The sequence below is a fragment of the Panicum hallii genome, chromosome 4 (assembly GCF_002211085.1).
Source record: "Panicum hallii strain FIL2 chromosome 4, PHallii_v3.1, whole genome shotgun sequence".
NCBI lineage: Eukaryota > Viridiplantae > Streptophyta > Magnoliopsida > Poales > Poaceae > Panicum > Panicum hallii.
In genome coordinates, this window is record NC_038045.1 from 10,916,715 (window position 1) to 10,927,430 (window position 10,716).

General features: G+C 39.5%; 1 protein-coding gene across 1 annotated transcript; it reads left to right on the forward strand.

The window, feature by feature from the left end:
• Positions 1 to 6,907: 6,907 nt before the first annotated feature.
• On the forward strand, positions 6,908 to 10,221 carry LOC112890343 (monooxygenase 1-like). The gene is made up of 5 exons (XM_025957251.1): positions 6,908 to 6,916; positions 7,043 to 7,140; positions 7,453 to 7,599; positions 7,702 to 7,775; positions 9,863 to 10,221. The coding sequence occupies exons 1-5, from the start codon at positions 6,908 to 6,910 to the stop codon at positions 10,219 to 10,221; spliced, it is 687 nt and encodes a 228-aa protein (XP_025813036.1).
• The last annotated feature ends 495 nt before the right edge of the window (positions 10,222 to 10,716 follow it).

Here is a 10,716-nt window from a genome sequence, read left to right on the forward strand (position 1 = left end):
GTACCTCGTCAGCTGGATCCGTAGATCGCTCCTTTTTGGGCTTTGATGCCAAAGGGGGAGAGGGAGTCAGGGGGAGGGTAGCATTAGAGAGAGCTCGTGATCAGGACCTTGATGTTTCTTATTGTACTATATTTGGTGTTAGTTCATGGATATGTATATTTGTCATTTGAGCATGCTGAGCTTTTGAGACATATCCATTGAGTTCCTTGATTTTCTCTTTTCGAGTTTGCTTGTGTTTATTCGTGCCTTATCTCTCTCGCTCTCTCGTTATTTATGTTTATGTTGTCATCAATCACCAAAAAGGGGGAGATTGTAAGCATCTAGGCCCTCAAGGTATGTTTCGGTGATTAATGACAACCATTATTGTGACTAATGAGTTTGTGCAGATTTATAGATCATTATCGCTCATTTGGTTATATGTCAAAAGAGGCCCCTAATTTTCATTATTCAAAAAGGCGATCTCGGCATTCAACTCAATAATATGTCAAGACTAAGTATCTTTCTAGTCCTAAGTGTCATAAGGTTGAGAAGGACACTTAGGTTAGTATAGGTTTTATAGTTTTGTAGTGATCGCACTATTAAGAGGGGTTTAGGCTTAGTAACTTGAGCATGAATATGATCATTTGAAAATGGATGCACACAATGGTCACTCAGATTTCTAGAAGCTCAAATAAGTGGTTCTCAACTTATATCTCAAGAAGTATTTGGATTTCATTCAAGACTCAAGTCAGAAAACACAAAATCAGAAAAATCCTTAACACCGGTTTAACCGACGCCTCAAGTTTTCTATACGTCGGTTAAACGAGGTCAGCAGAGTCTGGACAAGTCTATACACCGGTTCAACCGACGATATTTAAATTTAACGTCGGTGCAGTTGTCCAGTGAATTGGTTTTCAGTTGATCAGTGGACAACTACATTCACCGGTTAAACCGACGCTATTTGAAAATGGACGTCGGTGCAGTTGTCCAGTGACTTGGTTTTTCAGTTGTTCAATGGATGACTACACTCACCGGTTAAACCGACGCAACGACGGTTAATCTGCCCAAGCTGTAACGGCTAGTTTTCAGAAGGGGCAGTTTACATTCACCGGTTAAACCGACGATGACTACTGGAGGGACGTCGGATTAACCGGCGCTACGCAGTTTTCTGGCAGCTTTTTCTCCAACGGCTCTATTCGTGTGAGCTGCCTATATATACCCCTCCAATGGGTCATTCTACTACTCTTGACACCAGGCAACACCCAAACACACATACTATAGTCAAGAGCCACCTTGAGCTTCATCATTTCATACACTTGTTCATTCAATCATTCAAGAAGCAAGATTAAGGACTTGAGTAGAGAGAAGCTTGTGTGCATCCATTCTTGGTGATTGGTTCTTGCTCAAGTGAAGGCCTTAGCTTGTTAGTCTTGGTGATTGGCATCACCTAGGCGATCTTGGTGATCGAGGTGATTCTCGCGGAGCTTGCCAAGGATTGTGGAAGCCCGGAGAAGAAGATTGTACGTGGCTTGATCTCCACCACACCGGGATGGTGAACGGAGACTCTTAGTGAGCGCCCTCGTCTTGGTGACTTGGGAGGTGACAATACTCTTTGTGAGTGTCACAACGTGGATTAGGGGTGTGTGCCAACACATCGATACCACGGGAAAAAATCCGGTTGTCCCTTGTCCACTTTACTTATTCAAGCATTATCTTTCATGCAATTCATTCATGTGCTTGATTTAGGGATCACTAGTTAGCTCTACCTTGCTAGGCTTTGTCTCTTTTTATCCTTCCTAGCTTGCGTAAGTAGTTTAGTTGCCCGGTTGGTGAATTGGTGTCTTTCTAGTTTTGCATAGGTTAAGGTTGCTTTATCTCGTTTTAGAAATTGAAAAAGGCCCAATTCACCCCCCCTCTTGGTCCATCGATCCTTTCAGCATGTTGCAAGGCGGTTGATTACCCTCGTGTAGTGACAATATGCAGGATGGAAAAAGTCGAGCTCGTGCGCAATCTTTCAGTAACATTAGGATCAGTTCCGTTCACTTGGTTAAAGCTTATGCATGTGAATCTAGATCCTTAGGATGAACATTCCATCAGGTCTTTGACTTGTCCACTTATAGCTTCGTTTGCATTCAATTCTCTATACTTGCTTTTTTCGAGTTAATAGATTTAATATATAGCCGAATCACGAGCCACTTGTTCTATGGATCGATAAACGTTGGAGGAATACTTTGAGGAATTGATTTGTGCGCTTAAAGTACAGTAATTGGTGTTCAAAGTTGGAACTAATAGCTTTCTTCTGTTAAACAGTCTTTTTCACCTCATGCTTCTAATGCTTCTTCTTATGCTACTGCTAGCTACTTCGCGATTCAGCCTAATTCTTAGAGGATTACTGAAACAACAAAGTAGCTTCCTTCATCATCTCAACCTTCTACCTTTCCTCTTCCTTAACAGATTAGCTGATGAGCTCAACCACATTTCAAGTCACTTTATGAGTGTTATAACTAATCTTAAAGGGACTATACTGAGAAGGCAGTGAAGTCATAATGAAATGCAACAGGAAACAATTAGAAATGGCCATATCCATTATCTTAAGCTTATTGACCATGTCACATATGGTCATGATACTGTGAACTAGCATCTTCGTAAATCTTGGAGGAGCTATTAAAGTTTTCTTCCATCTTCTCAAGAAATGCCTTGGCACTCATCTCCTTGCCCTCGTGGTCTTTAGCAGGAATGGCACCAAGGATGGCACTAGAGATGGATTGCCTTGTTATCATGTTTGCCGTTCAATCAGATCTCTGCCACTTCTAAAGTTGACTACAGTCAGCGTTAGGACCAGTGGGAACTTCAAGCATATCCTCACATAAAGCAAGGTCATACTCGCAGACATCAAGTGCACCATGCACCGACTCCCTCTAGCTTGGATAGTTGGTGCTATCCAAGGGCTCATTGGAACGCATATAGCTAGTCATAGTGCTCCTTGAAAATCATGAAAAAATAATGTCTTAGTTAAATTCACAATTAAGATGCACACAAAAGCATGATAATAACCCTACGATGGTTTGATTAAAATTATATAATTTAAATTTGAATTTGCATCATCGATGGGTAGAAAATAAGTAAAATTTAACACTATTTAATCGAGTGGTCAGAATTAATTACATGTATACTCTAATTAAACTTATCAATGCTTCCATTTAATTAGCGAGCATCTTAAATGCGTTCTGGTGGAAATCATAATTTTAATGAATTAACACAATTTAGAACATAAATGTATTAGAATAACTTATGGAAATTAAATAAACATAATACTGGAAAATAAAATGTAAATAGGCCCAAAATCTCGTAAATAGCCAAGAAACGAAATCTCCCGAAATCCCTTAACTACCCCCACGGGCCATATGCGCACAGTGTCCCGTTATTTTTTTTTGAACGTCACAGCGCAGCCTTACGAGGCCGGCCTGGCCCGCTTCACGCACATGCAGCCCAGCTGCGTAGCCCTTTACGCGCAGACGGCCCAGCATGTGCGGTCCAGCAGCGCAGCAACAGATTTGGTCCAGCACATCGCTTAGTGGCCTAGTGCCCCAAATCTGTAATTGGGTGATGTGCATGCGAGCCCAGCTACTGAGGCCGGTGGTGGAGGGTGCCGGCACCCACTCACACGGCCATCATGACAAGCGCGGCGGTCGACACAGTAAAGATTCTTTAATCTTAGGGTTAGACTTTAGCTTAGTAAATGTTGGGGAAAAGCTTAAGGTTGCATGATTTCACTGATTCATCTCCTTTTACTGATATTGGAACTCTAGTTTCTCAGATTTTATGCCTAAACGGTGGCTAAAAATTAGGGAAACACAAGGAGCAAAAAATCCTAGATCTTAATTACCCACGTAATAGATCTAATCTTGATAGGGTTTCCTAACTTAGGCACTTAATTAACCAAAACAATATCTAATCCGAGATTAATCAAAACACTAGGACTTAATTACTTAATTAAACATGAATTAAACCTAACTTAGTTCTTATCATGTACTTATGCATTGATTAACCAAATTAGATCTAATTCGGCCTTAATTACTTAGACAGATCATGAACTAGCTAAAACTTAATGAAAACCGAACTAAATCAGACCTTTGTAAAACTAATTTGCAATAGCTAATTTGCATGTACATAAACCAGATCTTAGATGTACAATATGAATTTTGTAAAACTAATTTGCATTTACATAATCTAGATCTTAGATGTACAATATGATCTACTCTGCACACTACTTAAGCACTTAAAAGCTATCTAATCTATTGCTAACCAACAATCAGAAGCTCTAATTAGTTATGACATTAACATAACAGATTAAGCATGTGTAGGCTAAGTTGGCACTCGTACCAGCTAGTGAAACTACTAATCACGTAATAAGCATTAAACACAGGATCTGCAGAGCCTAACACATGTGACCTACCGATGTGGAAAACTGGAAGAATTAGATCATATACCAATGATAGAAGAAGAAGAAGCCATGGGATCCTCTAAGTTGATAGAGATGTAGCAGGTGTTGCAGACGTGATGCAGGCAGTTCACCGTTCCAATTGCAGGGGTGGATGAACAATGAAGAGGAAGGTGTGCAGAATGGCACCGCCCTCCTAGTTGCCAACGAGATTGGCCTGGGTGAGGAATTCGAGCTTCTACCCTCCCCAGATCCCTTAGCGATCACTGTTTTGGCTAGGTTTAATTGATTTTGTAAATAAATGACCAAGACCCCTTAGATGTATAGGAGCTGTGGGGGAGGGCCGAGTCCCGTTAGGTTATATTATGTAGGTCGCCGATCATAGCCCACGAGTCCTTGGTATATACACTAATAAAAAAAGTGGATAATATGATTAACAATATCTTTCAATCTAGTTGTTAACCGAAAAGATCACCGTAAAAGTGCTCACCCATATTGCTGCATCAACTTTTTGTTATTTTTATGAGTCTCTGCACCAACAACCTTAGCTTACTCTCATTATCCTGCAGAAAACGTAGGATCAATGTTCACTCAACCTGCCACTGAATGATCTTGCCATCAGATATGTCTAACTTATGTTATGAAAAAATCATTGTACTCATACTTGCAATTAGATGTCTGACTGATCACTGATGTTATAAAAAGGCTATGTATTCCTTTTAATGAAAAGCTTACTAACAATTTAACAATTAAGGCATTTCAAGCTAATATTATGTAAAGTATAAGCTTAAAATGCATGCGCAACGGTGCCAATCATATGGCTTTACCTAACAAATGAAATCTTTCTTAATTAGATGATAATCTTATTATTGTGCAAATAAAAAACACAAATTTACCTTTTAGAATAGAAGGGCTTTTATTCCCCAATATCTCTGCATAGCAACGGACAATATAACAGCAATGACAGTATGGGCTTCGAGCCAACCTCATACACAGCCTCAACTAACTTAAACCTTTAATTCTACTTGGAGCAATGGCTACATGTTGGTCTTTGTGGATGTGGCGTAATACTTTTATATTTGGAAACAAACAAACTATTTTTTACAGACTATCTTTACAATTTTTTACATACATGGGTTATTCTTTTAGTTGCAGCAACATTTCGGCAATTGGTGCTTATGGCCATGATACTTTTTACATAAGCATATGGGTGGTGGTCTAGTCTATGGATCGATAGTCACTAGAGTGTGCTTAGTTGTCTTCTCACGAGTTAGGCTTTGCGTGTTTCAGCAGAGGCTGAAAATTTTTCAAGTATGGTTTGATGTAACATTACTTCAAATTAATAAAATTCCCCTTTTCGAAAAAAACACAGCCTCGACTTACAGCGGCACAATGATTACGCAAATGTAAGGCAATCACGAGCCAACACACAAGCCGTGCTCTTTGGTTTAGTAAAACATGCTGAACAGATATGGTTCGGTACAAGACAAACATAAATTTTTTTCTTTGATAAACTACCTTCCGAGTACAACGAAGATCCTCCCTAGCTAGTCCAAGTTTAATTTTGAGATAGCAGCCACAAGAAAAATAATGTGAATTCATGCATGAATTTGCCACTAACTTGGTATGTAATGTATTGGCACAACGCCAATAAAATTCACTACTCCATTCAAGGACAGGCAATAATATATATTTATAGAAGCAAAACGCCAAATCTAAGTGGTTATCTTTCAAGCTGATAGTTTGGGCCGATTGGCAATCCTCTAGCCACATCGCAATACTTGTTGACTCACACACCAATCAAAATGTTGCCGTCCACAGAATAGCTACGGTGGAGGATCTTTTAGAGAATCGTCATTCCAAAACTTTATTGTATTACCACTACAAGTATAATATAATAACCCATTGTATTGCCTTACTAGCCAACAGAACACCTATAATAAAGGAAACATTATTAATTTCAAGGTAATTACATCGAAGCATGTACTCTTTTTACTAGGAAGAAAGAGAGAACATTAGGTGCACTACAATAATACTTATGATCTAATGCAACTTTACTTACGACGAGTACATTGCTACACGTCAGCGATCTTATAGGTTGACTCATGCAGATCCATGTAGGATTTTTGATGAAGTGGAGAAAAGAGGGGGAGGACAGAGAATGAGACCATCGCCTCATAGTCTAAAATTAAGAACTATGAAATCGCTTACTTACTATTGTACGAGTAGTTATTGTTATGCTACTCATAATATTCCTTTATTTTATTCCACAAATTTAGGGTTATAGTACTATTCGAGACAATAAAAATAATAATTTAGAGGTTGTCTATTCAGTCGTCTCAAGATAGTGTGTCATTATATAAGACCGTCTACTAGATGGCTCCGATATACTTGCCCTTACATAGGTAAGACATATATTAAAGAAAGCCCCGGTGCCAAAGAAAAATATATTTGTTGTGGCATATGACCTGGTAACCGCTCCAAATCATGGAGCAGGTGCAGATATGAAAATTTGTATGCTTTAAGAAATAAGCATTTGGCCGGCAATTTTTCAAGGTGTTGACGTACATCTAATGGTAGGTATTGAGCTTTTAAAAGCCATCACCCGCAAAGTGGGGTTAGTGTCGGAAGAAGGAAGAGGAAGGATGGAGGAAGTCTCATGGCATCGTCATTATCGGTGGCGGCATCGGCGGCCTTGCTACGGCTCTCGCTCTGCACAGGTGAGACACAGCACTTGCTCATTTAATTTTCCTCTAGTCCATTCCAATAGTTAGACAGCGTTGTATTTATGTTTGCAGAATCGATTTTAGTTGGGTGTGGCCTATTTATTATATCAATCATCATCTGTGGACATGCTGTTAGTGTTGTACACTGTTACTCTGTCACCATTGCTATGCATAACAGCTCGTTGCAGTAACCCCTCCCTTTTCCCCCTCTTTTGCAGTAGCTGACTTGGTTCATGAAATTCTGCGGCTGCACGTAACAAGTTTTGAAGCACTGCGTATACAATCTGCCGTTGTCTTTGAAAGCAGGAAAGGGCTAAGTAGCCTTGTGTTGGAGAGGTCCGAGACTGTCAGAACGGATGGGGTCTGCATCGCCGTTCATGCCAACGGATGGCGCGCTCTGGACCAACTTGGGATTGGTACAGAGCTTAGGGAGACTACCAACTCAATTGCTTGGTAAGCTTTCCAGCCGTGCTAATCTATATCCTATGTATCATACTCTCATGTTCCCTTGCAGGATTAATAACGTTGCTCTCTATGTCATACTGTAACGATTAGTAATGGATGTCAAATCGATGGTTGGAAAGAGAAACAAGAAAAATCTTTGAACCCGTACAAGACCTTCAAACCCAGTAATTTTATGCATGTTAGCTTTTCCTTTGCGGCTGGGCGAATCCAGGCCTGTTCATCGATACAAGCTGATATCGATGACTTTGTGCAAAATAATTAGGAATCGCTATTATGTATTGTTCATCTGTGGAGCTGACACCGATGTGCAATAATAGAGTTGATTGACCTCTGTGGCTTTGTCCGCTGTCCAGGTCCGCCCTTTGTTGGCATTTTGGTTGTGCTATGTGCAGTTTCCTAAGCGAGTTCCTAGATGTAGAGTGAGTTGATCTGTATAGTTGTGTCATGAAACTCATAGATTCCGCGATACACCTAAAAAGATCAATTTGTTAGAACAAAACATGGCACTCTATAATAGAAGACTATCATTAACTTGGTCAAAACATAGCACTCTAAATAGAAGGGCTTGTTAACGTTTCATTAAGAGTATTGTGAGTTGTTATTGATTAGCTGCAGTCTGTAGAGTGAGTTTGTTACCCGAGCTTGTGGTGGTGTTGAGTTTGTTAGTTTAGTGGTCTTTGTTTGGTATTTGTTTTGAGGGAAGGGTGGGACACTCGTCTAGTGGTAAGGTTTTTGGACCGCTTTCCTAGAAAACTTGGCCAGCTCTTATTTTGTTTTTTCCCTTCTAATAAAACTTTCAGCAAAGGTTTTTCCCGTTGTTTTGAGAATTTTTTTTGAAGGTTTGATTTATAATTATTAAGACAGATTGGATTCTAGGACTCGGTGATGGTTCAATCAAATCCTACCCGATCAGTTTTTTGGGGATAATAATTACTGGCTTTCAGAACCAATTATGTGGTTATTATGTGCTGCATTTCGGGTATCAAAACGTGTGGCAGACGGAGGAAAAGGTCACCGTGCAATCTACCAGGTTAGTACTTGAAAATAGGCTTCGAAGCATCCACATTAATTATTTATGTGCTAGAAATAGAGATAACTCTTAGTAATTCTCAAAAATATAAAAAACATCTACCATAGAATCGGTAGACTATGACCATTATTGACCATAACCCATTAGATCTATTTTTTTAAAAAAAAGAATCAACAACTGCTATTATGAGAAATAGTACAAAGTAACCTCTAATCCAGCTAAAACCCACCTCTGCCATTACAAAAATAATTTAAAATAAACGTCTTATCCTTCATCTAAACTACCAACTAACCTATGTTATTATGACAAATAATCTAAAGTAACATCTAAATTTGGATCTAAATTATTACCCATGTCAGCTAATATTGTAAATAATCTAATGTAATATTCTAAATCTACATTTAAAGTATCTAAGTCCCGTGTTTCCCAAAATAACATACGCTTGTCATTATGAACAACATCCCGAATTAATCCTATATATAGTTGTGTATATATATGATTATAAATTACCTACTTATCATAACATTGTTAATATAGTAAAATTCGCCACGAGACCATGTACACATTATGCATGAAGTGATGAGCATATCATTTTCTGTTAAACACATAGCTCAAACTAATATTTCAACAATATATATGTCAAAGACATCAGAAGTGCCTTAAAAGTACTGTCCGGTGTAGGAGTACGGATTGATGGGCTAGTGAATGAAATTATCTTCCAAAGAGAACATATGGACCTGTCTAGGAGTTGGTACATTAAGATCATCAGCCCTTTTTGTGATGATTCATTGACTCATGATGCATAGTTACCACTGGGATTTCATGGTCAAATGATGAACCAGTCAGGAGAGAGAAACAAAAAGTTAACCAATTAATGTAGCTCTGATCATATCTTTAATTGTACTACTTATCAACCACACAGTTTGTTATTTGCACAAAAAAATTGAAGAGTTCACTTGCAAAATATCCTTTTCCCGAAGTTTTTAGACATGTAATGTTGAAACTCCCAAGACGTTCTTCAGACATCATCCATCTTGGGAGGATATTATGCCACGCAGCATACTATAGTTTGTAATAGCTTCCACTGAATTGAGTGGCAAAATAATGCCTCCGCCATTCTGAAGTGAGGAGGTCCGATGCCTAAACTAAAGGATCTGATCGAGGCATTGGCGAAGCACTTACCTCCAGGAACAATCAGCTTCGGCTGTCATGTTGCGTCAGTCGACACAGACTCCGGCAGCCACGGCACCCTTATCAGCACAGTGGGCGGCATTGGTCAGGGTGGCTCGGCCGCGCTGGAGGACGCCGTGGTGCTTGCCCGGTCGATTTCACGGGCCCTGCCAGGCGGGGTCCATGCGGTGACAAGTGATCTGGAACTGCATAAGAAGATCAGTGCGGCGATGGGGAAGTACGTGAGGGAGAGGAGGGCAAGGGTTTTTACGCTGTCTCTCGAGGCTTTCGTTACGGGAGCCTTGCTAACAGCAAAATCACTTGCGAAGTACCTTGTCTTGGTGCCCATCTTGGTTCTTCTTGGCAGTGAGTCACGTCGCCATACTAACTACGACTGCGGTCGTCTCTAGCTGTTCTGATCATCAGATGCGAATGAAGCATAATCTGGCCCGTGTTTCTGATGGTCATTTTAAACGAGTATCAAGTGCAAATGTGCAATCTGATCAGATTTTTAATTCAAGGTTATATCTCCAGCATATCAACCGAATAAAATCAACAGTGCAAACAAGCAATCAGGTTATTACTGTCGGATTCTGCCGTTGGTTATGCAGAGCGTTGTGCTGTTTCACTGTCTACTACTTTGTTTTCCATTAAACTTTGTCTCAAGTGCATGTTCATATTTTAACTAATGAAACTACTTTGTCCAGGAGTTTGGAAGATCCTTGTGCAATTAATGTTTAGAGAGAAAACGACATTTGTTTGTCCCTGTTCAGATATAAATTTCATCTAATTGGACATTATGGTGTAGAAGAAAGATACATGAACCTCAAAAAAAAACATGGTTAATAAAAAATTACTAGACTTCAAGAAGGGAACTGCAACAAGGTAATATATGTTCTTTTACC

Bases quoted from the DNA above. Each gene is read 5' to 3' on its own strand.
- LOC112890343 (XM_025957251.1), top strand. The intron at 7,600-7,701 runs GTAAGCTTTCCA...TGTAACGATTAG, and splicing joins ACTACCAACTCAATTGCTTG to TAATGGATGTCAAATCGATG. The intron at 7,776-9,862 runs GTAATTTTATGC...ATGTTGCGTCAG, and splicing joins GTACAAGACCTTCAAACCCA to TCGACACAGACTCCGGCAGC.